The following is a 20,015-nucleotide window of genomic DNA, read 5'->3' as shown; positions in this document are numbered from 1 at the left end:
CACCATTAAATCTTTTACTGAGTGGCCACAGAAGTTGAAGTGTTCTCCGACTGGTTTTTGAATGTTGTCATTCTTGACGTCTGATTTGTGTCCATTTATTCTTTTACGTAGAGACTGTCCAGTTTGGCCAACGTACATGGCAGTGGGGCGTTGCTGGCACATGATGGCATATGTCACATTGGTAGATGTGCAGGTGAACGAGCCCCTGATGGCGTGGCTAATGTGATTAGGTCCTATGATGGTGTCACTTGAATAAATATGTGGACAGAGTTGGCATTGGGCTTTGTTGCAAGGATAGGTCCCTGGGTTAGTGTTTTTGTTGTGTGGTGTGTGGTTGCTGGTGAGTATTTGCTTCAGGTTGGGGGGCTGTCTGTAAAAAAAAAAAAAAAAAAAAAAAAAAAAAAAAAAAAAAAAGCTTCAGAAACAGACTCCAGGGAGAAACTGCTGAGCTTGAATTAATATGCAAACTAGATACCATTAACGTGGGTTTGAATAGAGACTGGGAGTGGCTGGGTCATTACACATTAAATCTATTTCCTTAGGTTAAGTATCCTCATACCTTCTTGTCAACTGTCTAAATGGGCCATCTTGATTATCACTACAAAAGTTTTTTTTTTCCCCTCCTGTTGATAATAGCTCATCTTAACTAATTAGCCTCTCACAGTTTGTATAGTAACTTCCAACTTGTCTGTCTGTCTATCTGTCTATCCCATTCTATGCATCCGATGAAGTGAGCTGTAGCTCATGAAAGCTTATGCTCTAATAAAGTTGTTAGTCTCTAAGGTGCCACAAGTACTCCTGTTCTTTTGCGGATACAGACTAACACGGCTGCTACTCTGAAACTTACTTTGCTTAGAGCCTTTGTTGAAGGAGTTTGTCAAAGGCTTTCTGAAAGTCCAAGTACACTATATCCACTGGATCATCCTTGTCCACAGACTTTTTGATCCCCTCGAAGAATTGTAATAAAGTGAAAAGAAAAGGAGTACTTGTGGCACCTTAGAGACTAACCAGTTTATTTGAGCATGAGCTTTCGTGAGCTACAGCTCACTTCATCGGATGCATAGCATATCGTGGAAACTGCAGCAGTTTCCACGATATGCTATGCATCCGATGAAGTGAGCTGTAGCTCACGAAAGCTCATGCTCAAATAAACTGGTTAGTCTCTAAGGTGCCACAAGTACTCCTTTTCTTTTTACGAATACAGACTAACACGGCTGTTACTCTGAAACCTGTAATAAAGTGGTGTGGCATGATTTCCCTTCACAAAAGCTGTTGACTCTTCCCCTACATATCATGTTCATCTGTGTCTGATAATTCTGTTCTTTACTACAGTTTCAAACAATTTCCCTGGTACTGAAGTTAGGTTTTGCGGCCTGTAATTGCCAGCATAGCCTCTGGAGCCTTTTTTTAAAAATCGGCATTACGTTAGCTGTCTTCCAGTCATCTGGTACAGAGGCTAATTTAAGTGATAGGTTACATACCACAGTTAGTAGTTCTGCAATTTCATATTTGAGTTCCTTCAAAACTCTTGGGTGAACACCATCTGGTCCTGGAAACTTACAGTAGTATCTCAGTTACGTACACCAGAGTTACAAACTGACCAGTCAACCACATGCCTCATTTGGAAGCAGAAGTACGCAATCAGGCAGCATCAGAGACCCCTTCTCTCCACCCCCAAAAGCAAATACAGTGCAGTACTGTGTTTAAAAGTAAACTACTAAAAATAAAGGGAAAGCAGCATTTTTCTTCTGCATAATAAAGTGTCAAAGCTATATCAAGTCAGTGTTTAGTTGTAAACTTTTGAAAGAACAACCATAATGTTTTGTTCAGAGTTATGAAACATTTCAGAGTTACAGTCGCCATTCCCGGGGTGTTCATAACTCTGAGGTTCTATTGTATTACTGTTTAATTTATTGATCTGTTCTCAAACCTCTTCTATTGACACTTCAATCTGGAACAGTTCCTCAGATTTGTCACCTAAAAAGAATGACTCAGATGTGGGAATCTCCCTTATCTCCTCTGTAGTGAAGACAGAAGCAAAGAATTAATTTAGCTTCTCCGCAATGGCCGTGTCTTCCTTGAGTGCTTCGTTAGCACCCTTATCATCCAGTGGCCAAATGGGTTGTTTGGCAGGCTTCCTGCTTCTGATGTATATTAAAAACTTTTTTGCTGTTAGTTTGTTTCTTTGGTACTTGCTCTTCAAATACATTTTTGGCCTGTCTAATTACACTTCACTGGCCAAAGTTTGTTCCTTTCTATTTTTCTCAGAAGGGTTTGACTTCCAATTTTTAAAGGATGCTTTTTGCCTCTAAGTTGTTCTGTTGTTCAGCCATGGTGGCATTTTTTTTGGTCCTCTTACTATTTTTTTTTATTTGGGGTATACATTTAATTTGTGCCTCTATTATGGTGTTTTTAAAACTCTTGACTGTTCCTTTTAATTTCCATTCAGCTAGCTCCCTCACTTTTTTTTTGTAGTTCTCCTTTTTGAAATTAAATGTTACTATGGTGGGCTTCTTTGATATCCTTTCTCTCCTATCCACCCCACAAAGATGTAATTAAATTTAACTTTATGGTTGCTCTTACTGAGCAGTTGAGCTATATTCACCTCTTGGACCAGATTGTGTGTAAATCAAAAATGGCCTGTACCTTCGTGGGTTCCAGGACTAGCTGCTCCAAGAAGCTGCACCATTTCTGGTGTCTAGAAATTTTATCTCTGCATCCTGTCCGTAGGTGACATGTACCCAGTCAATACTGCGATAGTTGAAATCCTTCATTATTACTGAGTTTTCTATTTTTGTGGCACTTCAGATCTCCTGGAGCATTTCATGATGACCATCACCATCCTGGTCAAGTGGTCAGTAGTATATTCCTATTTCTGTACTCTTTATTATTCAAGCATGGAATTTCTATCCATAGAGATTCTATGGTACAGTTTGATTCATTGAAGATTTTTACTATAATTGACTCTATGCTTTCTTTCACATAGTACCATTCCCCCACGAGTATGACCTACTCTCATTCCTATGGACAGTACACCCTCACTATAATGAACCTGGTCCCTGGATCTTACTTCAAGCCGCACTGCTGCGGCAGGGACTGGTAGCTGCTCCAGCCCGGCTGTCAGCCCTTGCTGCTGCTGGAGGAGCTGTCAGCCACCCCCCGCCTCACCATACCCAGGCGTCGAGGCTCTTTTGCTAAAACAAACAAATGGCTTGGATCCCGACGGGTTTGTTACAGCGAGGGTGTACTGTATACAGGAATGACAGAGTATTACTGTGTATCGTTGATTATCATCATTCCACCAAGTTTCTGTGGTGCGTATTATGTCAATGTCCTCATTTCATACCAGGCATTCAAGTTCACCCAACTTAGTATTTAGACTTCATCCAGGACCATTGTTTTTTTTTTTCCATTTTGTTTTCCCCTTACTCATCCTTATGTGTATTGTGGGTATTTAAAATAGAGAAGTCTTCTCCAAGGCTGTAATACTACTGCAATATAACAGTGGAGAAGAGCTGGAAGGCACTGAACCTTCTCTACTGGAGGCATGTAGACATTATGTTCTGAAATTCTTAGGCTAGTGCTGGACCTACTTGAACTCTTTTATTGAGCAACACAGTGTGTTAATTGCTAAGCCTAAACTAGCACTGTAAATAATATTTCAGAAATCCTTCAAAATGAGTCCTTTGAAAATAATCCTTTGCATAGCAAACAGTTTTGCTGTGCCTCAGAGCCTTTCTATCCCATAAAAGACAGTATTTGCAACCCAGAAATATTGCCGTTTACCCAGGTTGTGGTGTGGTGCATAATAAGCACATGTATGAATAAATGTTGGTATGGGAAGCAGCCAATTTGAAGGTGCCATTTGAAAGAGCTTTACTGTATGATGCTTACAATGTTGTTTTAGAATCCTCCCCTTCGTTAAAACAAGTAATGAGCTCCCTTGTTTGGTAATGCAGAACAATACCTTTCCTGTTTGTCTAGGAATATTTATCTTAGTTTCATATGGTTCATAACAAATTTTTAAGTTGGAGCGTCCAATCTAAATAAAATAGAGCTGGGTGCAGAAAGGTAATTTTGTTTCTTGGAGGATTTGGCTATTTTCAAATTTGGTTTCTTTCTGTTTCAGAATAAAACCCAAAAATTTTGAAATGCTCTGCCAAAGGGAGGCTGGACCCTAAGTCCTGGGGTCCCCTGAAGTGTGGACCCTAAATTCTGGGTTCCATAATTCCAAGGCGGTCTATTTGGCGTACTGCTGCAGAGCCACTGATCCTAGAAGCTCTGGGGTCTTCTACTCAGAGGCAGCGCCTGGCAGGCTGTCTTGTAGCCCTGGACCCTGCGATCCCAGGACCTGCAGGCAAGCTGGTAGGAAACCAGGCAGGGTTCTGACAGAAACCCTGCCCAGTTTCCAGAGGAGCTTTGTTGAATCATCACAACATTTCAATTTCAACAAATTGGCAAATTCTGATGGAAAACCTGTTTTGCTGGAATTTTTCCAACCAGCTCTCTAAATTTAATCCCTTGTAAAGGCTTCCGTGTATAAATGATTTGTTTTTTAACTTACCAAATAGCCTTAAGTGGCATTAGGTTGAATTATCAACCAAAAACAGTACAAGTGATTCGTTTCTGAAATATTACTGTTCTTTATGTAATCCGTCAAATTTTTAGTGTGCTCATCACCTTGGTATCTTGTCTGATTTATGGCACAACCCTAAGCAGAAGTGCTCCATTTCAGTTTTAAGGTAAGAGCATGGTCTGGAGGTTAGAGCACAGGATTGGAAATCGGATGGTGACCTGAGTTCTCTGACTGGCTTTGCCTCTGACTCACTTTCTAACCTTGGATGAGTGACTAAACTCTCTGCCTTAGTTTCCAACTCTGTAAAATGGGGATGACGTCATAGGGGTGTTTGTAAAATCCTTGTAAATCCCCACATTATGTGGACTGTAGAAGTATATGTATGAATTTAGTGGTTATAATTTTTTAGTTAAGTTTTTTTTTATTTTTTATTTTTTTAAAGACGTCTCAGGCCAGTTTTAGAATCCCTAGTTTAATAAATGCAAAAAGAAAAGGAGTACTTGTGGCACCTTAGAGACTGACCAATTTATTTGAGCATAAGCTTTCGTGAGCTACAGCTCACTTCTGAAACCTAGTTTAATAAATGTTGGTCTTGAGAGAGAACACACCTGATTCAGATTATTTTAACAATATGCATTTGTATTATATATACATTGTAATTACGGATAAGGTTAGATTAGACTTATTCATTGTTTGTATTTTCCAGGGATTCAAATTACCACCAGCAGTCATCTTTGAAAGATAAAATCCATCCTTTCTTTTATCTAAAAACTGGAGAGTATCTATACATTATTTCCCTAAATAAGAATTAAGGCCGTACCAAATTCACAGCCATGAAAAACGCATCACAGACTGTGAAATCTCTCCCTGCCCCGGTGAAATTTGGTCTTTTGTGTGCTTTTATCCTATATTATACAGATTTCTCAGGGGAGACCAGCATTTCTCAAATTTCTGACCTAAAAGGGAGTTGGGGGGGGCACAAGGTTATTTTAGGGGGGTTGCAGTATTGCTACCCTTACTTTTGAGCTGCCTTCAGATCTGGGTGGCTGGAGAGCGGTGGCTGTTAGCCAGGCACCCAGCTCTGAAGGCAGTATTTCACCAACAGCAGCAGCGCAGAAGTAAGGGTGGCAATACCATACCATGCCACCCTTACTTCTGCACTGCTGCCTGCAGAGCTGGGCCCTCAATCAGCAGCTGCCCCTCTCTGGCTGCCCAGTTCTGAAGGCAGCAGCGCAGAAGTAAGGGTGGCAATATATACCATGCCATCCATATTTCTGTGTTGCTGCTGCTGCTTCTGCTTGCTCTTCTGCGCTGCTGCTCCAGAGCTGGACTCCTGGCCAGCAGCCACCACGCTCCAGCTGCTCTGAAGGCAATGCCCTTGCTAGCAGCAGTACAGAAATAAGGGTAGCAGTACTGCAACACCCCTCCTCCTCCCCCCCCCCCCCACAAACAATAACTGTGCACACTCCCCTGCCCAAAAAAACAACAAACAAACCCCCTCCTTTATGGGTCAGGACCACTAAAAATTACAACACTGTGAAATTTCAGATTTAAATAGCTGAAAACATGAATTTTATGATTTTTAAAGTCCTATGACCATAAGATTGACCAAAATGGACTGTGAATTTGGTAGGACCCTAATAAGAGTGTAACAGGGTCTTGGGTGGCCGGGTGGCCTAGTGGTTAGATCACCTGGCTCTCAGCCCTCAGCTGGGCTGAGTAGGTTCAGTTCTTACTGCCAGGGACAGGTAGGGGGACCTGACCTCTCCCTCTCCACCAGGTCCCAGCCCAGGGCCCTGTGTATGTCAACCCTTGAACCGAGGGGGTTGGTGTCCCTCCCAATGGAGAATCAGAATCCGCTGCCCTGGGCTACTTCCTACCAATCTGTTCAGTTTGAGGCAAGACTCCTCTAGTCCAGTCTACCGTAGGGTTCCCTGTTGGGTCTGGTCCCAGCTTCCTTTGGGGGCAGGGTAGCCACAGGCTGGTGAGGGTGAGCTCCACAATGTCTCTGGGGTCTGCTCAGTCAGTTACCTCCGCTGCTGGGGGATCTTTCATAGTCTCCCCTTGACTGGGGAGATTGCTGGCAGGCCAGTGCTCCATCCCTTCAGGTAGGGAGATGGCTAGCAAGCTAGCTCCTGCCTTTTCGCCGGTCAACCCTGTACTGAGACAGGCTCTCTTCTTTTCTCCCCCCTTCATGCCTGGTATTGGCTTCAGGAATAACTGGGTGGGGCTAGCTGGGCCCAAAGGCTCTCTTTCTGTGCTGGTGGGTGGTTCCATTCACCACAAAGAGTCTTACTTAATGAAGTAATCTTGAATCTAGGACTCTGATATGCTTAGCATGCTTCAAATACAACATTATAATATTTAATGTTATAGTATTTTTTTTTTTAAATTAAATAGTTTTGGGGGTAAAAAACATTTTTTCCTGGGTATATAAAATGTGTGTACTGATTTAGTAACTATTTGTATTATAGTAGTTCCTAAAGGATCTGCTCTAAATCAGGGATTCATTCATGTTAGGTCTATATATAGATGTATTAAGTGACTGCTCCGGCCCTGAAGAGCTTATGAGCAAGATGGACAAAACAGACAAAAGACATTATTATGGAGGTTTTACTGATGGAAAACTAAGGAACTAAAAGATTTAAATGACTTTCCCAAGATCCCACAGGAAGTCTGGCAGAAACAGGAAGTGAGCCCAGATCTGAAGACCACATCTTTCCTCTCTACTTTGTGACCTAAGGTTCCATTCCATTTAGATCTCTCATAACTTCTCAGGAAAAATCCTTGTTGCCACTTTGTGAGATGTTCCCTCTTGTGACAGTCTCCTGCCCACCCTCCTGACTGGCTGTCCCATAGATCAGCTCTCGTCTCCTTCCCCACCCTGTTGTTCAAGGCTGTAAAATTCGTTGGAGGAGTTGGGGCATCCGTCTACTCTGTTTTATCATCAGGCAATCTTTGCTGGCCAGGCCTCCTGTTGTTGTCATATGCCAGATTGTGTTGTCGGTGTGAGGCTTCCTAGCAAGGAAGGTCCTCTTCCAGAAATGTAATACAGCCTTTCTTAATCAGTGCATGGATCCAAGTAGCAATATAGCAGGTTGTGGGATTTCTGAATGGAGGGAAACAGAAGGAGCTGTCTTTGGGGGAGGAGATCCTCAAATTTCTAAAACTAATACATTTTTAAAAGACTGAGATTGATCACTTATCCACATTGACCCTCACTTTAAAAATGCAAAAGCAGAGTTAGCAAAATTCATTCCAGTTGCACTTCAATTCACAATATAGGCTCCTTTTCAAAAAGTTGGCCACCTATGCGGAATATGCGTATGAGCACTTAGTCTCATAGTGATCCGTTTGCATATGCAACTGCTGGATTTGTACACAGAATTTGGGAATCTAGTTTTGAAAACCTGGCACAAATATATGAGTGGAACTAGGCAAAACTACTTATTCTCTGTAGAGGGTGTCATGGCCATAAAATAAATTATAATTTTTAATGCTGTGGGGTCTCTCCTTTTAGAGCCTATTGTGTATCATAGATTGATAAAACACAGGTTGTGTTCTGACACACTATTTATTTTCCCATGGTTTTTGAGGATGTCTGTTTTTTTTTTGAGTATTCTTTAACAGTCTGTTGGTATCTCACAGGATTTGCAATCACTTCTGTTTATTTAAATACCATTTACAGCTGGAAGTGTTTGTTTCTTCTTTTTAAATACTTGGGATTTTATCAACTATAATTCTGTAAACTCTGTTGTCCAGTCATCATTTTGAATCTGTTTATAGTGGACTAAGCAGTTTGCTACTTTTTTAAAGTTATGCTATTGGAAGCATTATAAACACAGAATAAACTATAGAAGAATGCTGCAAAATGTTCGATGTTTAAAAAGCATAGAAGAATTCCTTGGTTATTCTTGGATCGTGTGTAATGTTGCTGCTGTTGTCATTATTTAAAGATTTATATTGGATATACTGATAGAACAAAACTATTTTTATTTCTCAGTTTTCAGCTTCACTAGCCTTCGGACTTCCCTGGAAATGCTGCCTCCTTATACCTGAATACAATTTTAATATAAAGTGGGTACTCCCTGGGTATTTGGTTTTGAGCATTCCTAACAACATTGTTTGAGCCAATGAGAGAGGCTTCTCTTTTCAGATTACTTTATAAAGGGGTATATCATAAGTAGATCGATTGTGTAATCTCTTTACATGTAAAATAGGGCCTGCAATGTAGGGTATAAATAAAACTAAGCCAAAATATTTACTGCCTGCAAGATGTGTTATGCAACAAAAGATGGTGACTTGCCAAAAATAAAGCGGATTGAATTAAAATAAATATTAAGTCATTTTAGTAGTAGTGTGATAGTGCTGAAAATATACTAGGCGCTGTGCAGGAAGAGACAGTCCCTGCCTTGAAGATATTTGTCTGTTAGCTGAAAATCCCTAGTGAAGACTAGAAAGCCAATATTTGCACTGGTGAAAATAGCTTTGCTTGAAACTGTAATAAACTCTACCAGTGGAAATAGTAGCTTTCACTGACTATATTAGAGGTGTGCTAGTGAAGCTACATTAGTGTCTGATCACTGATAGCTGTAAATGAGGCTAATCCCCAGTCTACACATGGCCTAAAAAAGAAGATTAAACAGATGAAGTGTGGGGAAAAGGGATATACCATGCAATCAAAATGCCCATGCTGAAAATGGATATTCATCTTGTTTAGTGGATTGTTTAGTTCCACAGTTTTCCTGTTTGTCTTAAATAGAAACAATCTGCAACTGCCTCTCCAACCCCCATCATTTAATTCCCCATCTAACCGTCACTCACTGTCTCACAATTACATGAAGAATTATTTTTCAAACCCACTGAAATCCCACCTAAACTGTTTCCTTATCCATGCTTGCCTATCTGACCTCCCTTAAATCAGCAAACCTAGGTTCTTGTCACCCTCCTGCTTCTCTATTGGGAATCTTCCTCTTTCCACAGTCAGCTGCAGTCTGCCCCAGCCTTTGACAATCATCTGTTGCAACTCATTTTTAATTCCGGTTTATAAAAATTCCCTATCTGGTAAAACCACAACTTATTACGCTTCCTTAAAATCTACCCTTCTCTCCCTACTGATCTCCTTCCCAACCAAACCCTGTGCCCATAAAACATGGTGAGCCTGAGTTTTATTTCTGTTCTTAGTACACTTCCCTCGAACAGCCAGGTCTTTCCACTGTGCAAGTTTCCTTCCACTCTGGAATTCTCGCCTGGGAAGGGTAGTGTCTTGGGCCCTATGCTGCATTGTGTGGGATATGGAGGGTGGGTTCAAACAGTACCATGTCCAGAGTTCAAATTTTGAAACGAAATGGTCATGTTACTGGGCTCCAGGGCCTCAGTGGCGCATTGCTTCTCTACTGCCTAACAGCAATCAGGGAAGGCCTCTCCTCAATCTAGCTCAGGAGGCTGGAGGGAGGAAGGGTGTATAAGAGGGGGACACTTGTGCCTCAGAGAGAGAGGTCCAGACTAGATGCTGTCCTCACCAGAACTACTCTGCAGCTCAGAAAGTCTCTTCTGAGATGGGGGGCGGGGGAGGGAGGAGGATTTTGGAGGGGTATATTTCTTCTCTCTGTTGAATTTCCTCTGATAGTGGATTGATTTAGTACTTATACCTGCAAACAAATGTTAACATGGGTGAAAGCTGTTTGCAGTCACAAAGGCTTCCACCTCACTCCTCAGAATTGCATCTCTAGTTATCTCTAACACATAAGATCAAATACTTTTTAAAAAATGAGCTAGTAATTATAATGGTGGTCTGACCAATGCAACTTTCAAACCTTGCTGTAAAAGATTTCCTTTTTTTTTAAAAGGTGTTTCTTAATTGGTGCAAAAATCACTGCATAAACAATCGACTGTAGCTTTCCTTTTGACACTGTTTTGCCTTCAGTATTTAGTTTCTTAATGTTGAAAGTAATCATTGGTAATCTTAATCTCCCAGTTGCTCCTGCAAATATAAGCAGCATTATCCTCTGTATTCTGAAACCAGGTAGCTCGAAGTTAAGCAATCTAGGTCTCATCTGGAGGTAAAGTTGCTATGGCTAGAACTTGATATTTCTGATTTTCTCTTTTTTTTTTTTTTTAATATTAAAAAGTGAAACTAACCTACAAAATTTTTTTATGCTGTATATACCATAAAGGAGTGGAAAAGGGCACACACATTTTCCTTTGTAGTTTACCTTTAAACTATCAAGTGATATGCAATAAAGTCTCTGTGCTTTAAGAGGTCCATAAGAATATTTATCATAAGAAACAAAGCAGAATTGAGAAATGTCCTGATCTTATATGGAACTTTATAAGTCAAATTACTTCACTATTTCCAGTCATATTTACTGGGAGAAGTAAAAGGCATCAGAAGGGCCATATAACAATAAGTATTCAAAACAAATCGCAGTCAAAAGCTATTTATAGTAGGTAAATTTTCCTGTATAAAGATTTAGCTTAGAATATTGTGTAGCAAATGGCTTTCAATTCTTTATTAAGCAAACTTTGAGAACCACATATTGCATGCTGGTGCTGTAATCAAGTAATACTTTCATATGATTGTTCTGTTTAAATTAAATGTTTTATTGCAACATTTAGTAAAGAACTTTTGATATGATGGATTAAAAACCCCCCTAGTTTAAGATATGGCCCCAATTTTGCAATGAGCTCTACACAGATTGACTTTCTCTTTGCCCACCCTCTCCCTCACCATTGAAGTTGATGATGTTGAGTATGCTATGCAGGGGTCCAGCTGTGTTGGTCTCCCTGTAGGATCTGAATTTATATGTAAGTATGTGCTAAGCATTCATTATAAATATTTTATGTATTTATAACACAGTTGGGAAGCGCTGAAGAGATTGCAATAGATGCTACCATTTCTTAAGTTTATTAAGTAAACTAAAACTAATTCTGCAGGAATTTTGTATTTTATGGTACAAAAACATATTGTCCTTATTTAACTTGTGCTGTCTTTCTTTGCAGGTGGATACACGGAGCATACCAGTGTTAGCAAAATGGCAAAATTCTTATAGCATTAAAGTTGTACTTCAAGAGCTAAGACGTCTAATGATGTCCAAAGAAAATATGAAGCTTCCACAACCTCCAGAAGGACAAACTTACAGCAATTAATTTTAGCTGATTCTCAAACTTCTGTCTTAAAACAACAACCTTCTACTCATATTAATGTCTTGATTAAATCTCACAATGCAAATCACCCACACATTAAAAGAATTTCAGCTGGTATACATGACCTGGACATTTGTAAGAATATATATATAATATATGTACGCCCAGTAAGTTTTTAGGCACTATGGGAGGAAAAAAAGGCAGCACAATTTATTTTTTTTCTCTTATCAAGACACTGTCATTTAAGCATAAGCCTGAAGTAGCTTAAAATTCAGGTTTTACAAGATGAAAGCATGACAGAAAGTGTCAGATTGCTGTGGATTAATGTGTTTTCGAAAATTAATCTCTCAAGAAGAAAAATTATAAATGGCATGCTTTATCCATCTGGCTTAGTAAAAGAGCTGCAGTTAAAATTGTTTTAAAGTAGCAGATACAGTGAATACTGTTGCTCATCTTGTTTAATTTTTGCTGAGGTGTGGGTGCCGACTACTATTAGTGTCACAAAGTATGTTCAGGATTGTTTTGATACCTGTATTTATAAAAGCGGGGAATGGATTCTGTTAAGCGGCTCCTGTGTGTTACATGTAATGGACATGGCAAATATTTGTTTACAGTCTTTGTTCTAATAAACAATGCATTTAAGTTTTAGTGAAACAAACAAAGGAAATAGGTGTATGGATATGTGATTGAGATTAAAGTTAGTCTTAAAATGTAAATAAAATGTGGAAAGTATCCTCTGAGGCTGTGCCATTTCTATAATAATGTAATATATGTATAGTACCTTGCGGAGGTAGCAAAAAGTTACCAATATAGAAGTGGGTCTACATGCACCTTTTATTCTTACCACTATTTCTATACGCTTATTTTATTTGATAACTGAAGGTATTGGGATTATTGCAGAGGAGCAAATTCCATAACCTGTAGTTACACTTGTTTGGAAAAACTTGCAGTTCAAAACCCTTCTTAAAAAATAAAATTAAAAAAAATATTTTAAGTATTCATTCTAGAAATGACATTAACTAGGCCACTTGGCCTAAGCAACTCCAGAGCAATTTCCAAACTGGACTGCTGAATTCTGTCCTGCTTCTGTCTTCTCATCCTAGGAACCATCTTCTGCAGCTGCTACCTTATTTTCCCATGTCACCTTTTTTCCCCCTGCACTTACTTTAACCGCTTTTTTTAAATCTTCAAACTGGTTTCCTTTTTGCTCTGTCTCACTTTCTCCTTACCCCAGCTTACACATAAGTGAGAGACTTCAGGCCTTATAATTTTTATTAAAACATCTTATGCTACTGTTAAGAACTGTGTGGACACGCCGTATTTATTCATCTGCATTCCATGCTTCAAGTGCCAATGGCGCAATCTCATTGGTGAGAATGAATTCAGCCCCTTCAACAGTCAGTCTAATTTTACTTATTCCTTTCTCACTTTAGTTGTAGTTGGTGACATTCATGGGTTAGTTCTGCTATAGGTTTCTCAGTGTTGTTCATGTTACCTTACTGGAAATGAGACACTCTAATCTCTTGTGTGGAAAATGCAAAGATTTGTCCAGTTTACTAAAAAAATTGTAACCTTGGGAATAGGTCCTTGACTTGTCATTCAAAACTTCATAAGTAATTCTCTTGAAAAAGTGAATTTAATCAAAAGCCATCAACAGCCAGGGAACTTTCAAGTTTGGTATCCTTATTGCCTATACCTAATGTGAAGAAAGAATTGTAAGAAAAGCAATAAACTAAGTTTTATTTTTTTAATAGAAAGTTTTAGGTGGTGATTGTCAGTATAGGAAAGCTGTATTTGAGAGTCCTTAAACACATCTGACACGTTTCCAGAGTTCACTCAGTGAAATGATAGCTGTCAGTTACCTCATGTCCATGTTATATAACACGTCACAGTACATGACGGAAAATTTGACTGAAGTGACTTACCACTATGTATTCCTATTCCATAATTTTAAATTAATTTTAGATGTTTTGGATTCCACTAAATAAACTTTCATTATGCTAGTACTGCTAATCTATATGTAATCTATTAAAATAGAAATGGAACTATGCAGCTCTGTTTGAGAAATAAATGTTAACTTTCAGGAATCTCTTTAGATTAAACAACTGGAAGAGATACATTGAGATACATTGCCAGACTGTCATTTGGCTGGTGACAGGATTGACAGATGACCAGTGTGAGTGTGGAGCCATTGAGAAACTATCTTACTCTTCACTGAGTCTCTGAATATAGAAGTGTTGGCTTTCTGTTTGCACCACATGTTGTCCAAGTTGACTGTGCAATGTCTATTTCTCCTTGTCTGTTCTTTGATTATGGATCTCTGTGGAAATCTGCATGCCAGTTAGTTTTTGAGAGCAAGATCCATTTTGCATGTTGCAAACAAGCTGCACTTGATTTTCAGACAGCCACACTGGTTGTACAAAGGGGTAGCTACAAAACTACTCATAATAATGAAATCTAAGCAGGGAAATTTTGAAGCAATATTCCCTTTGTCCTATTGGAAAAAGGCTAGAGTTGTAGGAGTGTATAGTTTATCATTAAATAAACTTTTAAAGTGGCCATAGATTATTGTACATAGGTCAGTAGGTGAGACCCTTAAGGATGATTTTCTGCTATTAAAGGATTCAAAACATAACTGCTTGTCCTCCAATTAGGTCACATGATGGTTTGATAAGTGTCCAGTTTTTTGTCTGGTAATTTTATTTTCTGTGGTTTTTTGGGGGGTAACTCTTTAAACCAGGTTTTAAAAAATGTATTACTATGTTAGTATTATGATATAATAGGATTTTTAAGCATGGGTTTTCAATGGTTAGTGGCTTGTAATTAAAAAGAAAAATTCTTTGGAATTAATTGTATTTGTGCTTTTTTGTAAGTACAATACTAGGGTAAATAGAGCACCAATTTAAAACAAACCACGGGGAGGAGGAAATTCGGAAGCTCCACATGTAGCACGTTTTCAGATTATGTTGGAGAATTGTTATTATAGAAGTGATCTTTAACTGGAATTTAAACTTGTGCTGTCCTCTGATACCTACCAAATGTGCTAAATTAAATTCTGCTGGGTAAGTGCATAACAGGAGAAAAATTTACATATGTTGTATTAATTTCATGTATTGTAGTAACTTACTGTTTAAAATGTAATGAGCTGCCCCTTATTTCTACTACGTGTGCTATTTCTAATCTTCTGTATTCTTTTACATTTTGCAAGAAAGTGCAAAGTATTGACATAAGGCCTGACCCTGCAACATGCCCGGCGCACTCAAATGCCCTTAAAGTCAATGGTATCTGAGGCTGTGTAGCACCTTGCAGGGTTGGGCCAAGAGTGAGAGTCCTTAAACCATTAGTAAAATAGGGTTATGTCCAGCCAGTCTTAAGTGTTCGTTGTTGTGAATACATGTAAAAATTATGATTAGGGCTGTCGATTAATCGCAGTTAACTCACGTGATTAACTCAAAAAATTAATCGCCATTAAAAAAATTAATCGCAATTAATCGCAGGTTTAATCGCACTGTTAAACAATAGAATACCAACTGAAATGTATTAAATAGTGATTTCAATTACAACACAGAATACAAAGTGTACAGTGCTTGCTTTATATTATCTTTGATTACAAATATTTGCATTGTAAAATGATAAAAGAAATAGTATTTTTCAATTCACCTCATACAGGTACTGTAGTGCAATCTCTATCGTGAAAGTACAATTTGCAAACGTAGATTTTTTTGTTGTTACATAACTGCACTCTAAAACAAGACATTATAAAACTTTAGAGCCTACAAGTCCACTCAGTCCTACATTTTTGTTCTGCCAATCGGTCAGACAGGTTTGTTTACATTTACAGGAGATAATGCTGCCCACTTCTTATTTACAGTGTAACCAGACAGTGAGAACAGGCATTTGCATGACACTTTTGTAGCCAGCATTGGAAGGTATATACATGCCAGATATGCTAAACATTCATATGCCACTACTGGCTTCTGCCACCATTCCAGAGGACATGCTTCTATGCTGATGATGCTAGTTTAAAAAAAAAATGCATTAATTAAATTTGTGACTGAAATCTTCGGGGGGAGAGGGGGCAGAATTGTATGTCTGCTCTGTTTCACCTGCTTTCTGCCATATACTTCACGTTATAGCAGTCTCAGATGATGACCTAGCACATGATGTTCGTTTTAAAAACACTTTCACTGCAGATCTGACAAAATGCAAAGATTTCTAAAGATAGCTGCAGCACTCGACCCAAGGTTTAAAAATTCAGAGTGCCTTCCAAAACTGAGAGGGATGAGTGTGGAGCATGCTTTCAGAAGTCTTAAAAGAGCAAGACTCTGATGCGGAAACTACAGAACCCGAACAACCAAAAAAGAAAATCGACCTGCTGCTGGTGGCACCTGAATCAGGTGATGAAAATGAACATGCTTTGGATCATTATCAAGCAGAACCCATCATCAGCATGGACACATGTTCTCTGGAATGGTGGTCGAAGCATGAAGGGGACATATGGATCTTAACTGCATCTGGCATGTAAATATCTTGCGACACCAGCTACAACAGTGCCATACCAAACACCTGTTCTCACTTTCAGGTGACATTGTGAACAAGAAGCAGCCAGCATTATCTCCTGCAAATGTAAACAAACTTGTTTGACCGATTGGCTGAGCAAAAAAGTAGGACTGAGTGGATTTGTAGGCTCTAAAATTTTACATTGTTTTATTTTTGAATGAAGTTATTTTTTGTACATAATTCTAGATTTGTAAGTTCAACTTTCATGATAAAGAGATTACACTACAGTACTTGCATTAGGTGAATTGAAAAATACTATTTTCTTTTGGTTTTTACAGTGCAAATATTTGTAATCAAAAATATAAAGTGAGCACTCTACATTTTGTATTCTGTGTTTGTAATTGAAATCAGTATATTTGAAAATGTAGAAAACATCCAAAATATTTAAATAAATGGTATTCTCTTATTGTTTAACAGTGCTATTAATCAAGATTAATTTTTTTAATTGCTTGGCAGCCCTAATTATGATTAATGGAGTGTGTGGGTGACATGCGACCAACCATTACAATGCAAGTAATGTATTTTGCCCTAAGCCCAAACTGTAACTTACAATAAGATAAATATTTGGATTATTAATTGGATACTTTTAAATGTGTGGGGGTTTGATTTAATTAGGTGGAAATGTATTTCTTCACTGCAACAGCCTCTGAGAGCATTTAAATCGAACAATAGAGCAAATATGTGGGACCTGATTCTCTACTTAAACACTGATGCAAAGGGACTGTAAAACTGACCATCTGAGAATTCTATCAGTATGGAGGCAGTTTAGAAGCTGTACACTAGCCCCTTGCAGCTCCTGATATAGGCAGTATGGCCAAAGTGTGTCTACACTTTGGCTAATCTCAGCTGCAAAGGTTGCTTAAAGCTAGCTTTAAGCAATCTCTTCTCCATTTGTTCAGGTCCCACAGAGAGTACATTCCAGCCAGACCTGTTACGGGGCATAATATTTTGATAAAGTATTCATAAGAAATGCATCTCTAAAGAATCTGTCTTCAAAATATTCTAGAAATTTAGGAATTGCCATATTAGACGGGGGCAATGGTGTATTTTAGTCCTCTCCAACAGTAATAGATGCTTCAGAAGGATTTTTCAAGCCCTGAAATGTACCTTAATAGCTTGAAACAGGCATGCACACTTTTTTCTGAACTGCTTTGGTGATCACTTCATTCTCTAAAACAGGATGCTTGATAACTTGTCTTTTGTATCACAAGATGCTCCTTGGCATGCCTGCTGAACAATTTTTTGTACATTTCAGACTTTCCTTTTCTGTTGCAGACCTGATTGGTTTTGGGCTGAAATGACTCAAGGCATATATCATGTCCAAATGTTCAAAACATAAAAGTATCTTATTTATGCTTCCAAGTTGGGAGAAAATACAGAAAAGGATCACATATGGCCAAGACTATACATTTTATTAATATTCAACCACGCCCACTAAAGGTCTTTTGCATTTCTGTGTTTTTCTTTTTTGAAACAATATTACTCTTTCTATAAGAATGAATGTGGTGTGTTCAGTGGTTAAAATCAGCAACTTTTTTTATTTTGGTGGTGATGGCATTATTTATTAAAAAATAATAATACAGTGTACTTAACATGTCTGTACGCTTCAACTATAATGCTAAACTGTTACAATTGAATATACAGTTAATTTCATTCTGTGGATTAATAGGTATGTCATACCTGCTCTTTAAGTAGCATCCTCCTGTTTAAGTAGTTTCATTGATAATTTTTTAATTTCGTTAGCATTTTTAAAAATGATGAAACGTAAAGCAAGACAATTTTTATTTATGCTGTTGTCAAATTCTATAAACAGATAACCTAATGGATAGTGCCTGATTAACCATTATTTGGGATTTCCTGATGTTAAGTGCTAATGTATTTTTTCTATACTAATTTATGACTTTCCATCATTTCTTATGGAAACAACCCAACCTCCTGCTTTTAAATATATACAGTATGTATAATATATAAACATGGTTTGTAGTGTGTGTATATATACTGTACATCACAGATAAAAATGCATGTTGTATATCATATTTACCCTAAAATACCCCTAAGGAGGGGTTATGTAGACATAACCAAGGAAGATGTTTTCGTCAGCTGCATTCTGTGTGTATTTTTTTTCTTTCCACAGTGATCCTTAAGTTATGCATTTATAAGTAAGTCATTTAGTATGTTGGGTGTTTTCATTATGTGATAAGGTCATTCAGAGGATATGTAACTTTAAAAAAAAAATGCATTAGTGGAAGAAAATAAAAGGTAGCCTGATTTAGCTGGATAAAGATTCTCTAGGAAGTGATCCTGATGCCTGTAAAGGCAGCTGTTACTGCCTGGACAGTCTTTGTTGGGAAGACATTGTGTTGAATCTTATGCAACAGACTTGGAAAATTCAATTTCTAGCATCCAGGATTAAGAACAACAACAACAAAATACTATGTACCTAGGATGAGCAGCTGAAAAAGTAGAATTATGGAATTTTGCAGCTCTTGCCCTAGAGAGAACCCAATCACGTAAGGCGGCATCACTTTGATTTTTTTTCTTTTTTTTTCTTTTTTTTAAAAGAAATATGGTGCCCAGAGGCCTCTGAAGGCCTTGTATCCCTTGTGGAAGGCAAACAGTTGGTTAGGAAGCAAAACTCCAAAACACAACTTGCAAGATTGGGCCTAGTAACCTGTGAATTTCTCATTGTAAAAAATGAATATCCTGAAAATAGCAAAATCATAAAACACAATTATTACAGGGGGTAACTTAAGTGGTCTTATCCAAACTATACCACTATGTTTGACAAATAATTTTTTTTTGACTGAATTTCAGTCAACTCTGAGATGGATATTTTTGGCAGCAGTTCAGTATTCAGCCATATTTTAAAGGAATATTCTCAAGTAATCTAACCACGGAATCTAGCTTTTACTAAAAAACATTACCTTTTAAAAGGCATAACTTTTAAAAATAGAAATAACATAAATTTTAAAAGTGTTTTGTTAGTAAGGAAATGTTTACACAGCAACATTGTGATTGTACACGAAACTAGAGTGAAACTGAACTGTCTTATTGTCCAAATGGAGTGAAAAAAATGCATCAAGTAAGCAAACTGGTGAAAAGTAAATTTTAGATTTTTAAAATTCAGTTTTAATAAACTTGAGGGTTACTATTAATACAAATAAGAAAATCTGTATTGTTTAAAAACATAAAGGGACCTTGTCAGGTTTTAAAATTAAGAACGGCTTGTGACGAGGAAAATGTTTTTCAGGGTTGCTGAGGACATTGGGAAAATGAACTGGTGCTCAGGAAAGTTGAAATTCTAGAGGACTCTTGAAACCTCCTTGGTCAGAGATATCATAGCCAACACATCAATGTTGCTTCTTTTTACACTGGCTATAGACATAGATTTTATTGTCCACTCTGAACCTTTTTGTTGTTTCCTTTAAACTGACACTATCACACTAAAATTTGGGACCATAACTTATTAAATCAAAGTTTTCACTTTTCTGTTGCTTTGTCTGACACCCCAGCTTGAACAGCCTGGTGAATTTCACTTTTTAATTATCATGCCCTTATCAGCATGCTAGTTAATAGTACAGCATTTAGGGGAGGAAAGTGATAGAAGTGCTAAATATTATTAGGGGTTCATAATGGGGGATGGAGGTCAGACTATTAAAGTGTGTCTGTTGAAATAAAAAATATTTCTGTTCAAAACTTAATTTCCTTGCTCTTCCATACTGGGCCTAAACAA

General features: G+C 38.0%; 1 protein-coding gene across 3 annotated transcripts in view; it reads left to right on the top strand.

Annotated features, from left to right (window-relative positions):
• The window catches only part of UBE2V2 (ubiquitin conjugating enzyme E2 V2), a 47,294-nt gene extending 34,840 nt beyond the window's left edge, over nt 1–12,454 (top strand). For all 3 annotated transcript variants that reach the window (XM_007058780.4, XM_027821249.3, XM_043539640.1), the window contains exon 4: nt 11,579–12,454. In XM_007058780.4, coding sequence (XP_007058842.2) covers nt 11,579–11,725 — 147 coding nt within the window. In that variant the 3' untranslated portion in view covers nt 11,726–12,454. The remainder of the gene's footprint in view (nt 1–11,578) is intronic.
• Nucleotides 12,455–20,015: the final 7,561 nt, after the last annotated feature.

The sequence above is a fragment of the Chelonia mydas genome, chromosome 2 (assembly GCF_015237465.2).
Source record: "Chelonia mydas isolate rCheMyd1 chromosome 2, rCheMyd1.pri.v2, whole genome shotgun sequence".
Taxonomy (NCBI): Eukaryota; Metazoa; Chordata; order Testudines; family Cheloniidae; genus Chelonia; species Chelonia mydas.
The sequence above is the reverse complement of the archived record's forward strand: the minus strand, read 5'-3'. Positions and strand labels throughout refer to the sequence as shown.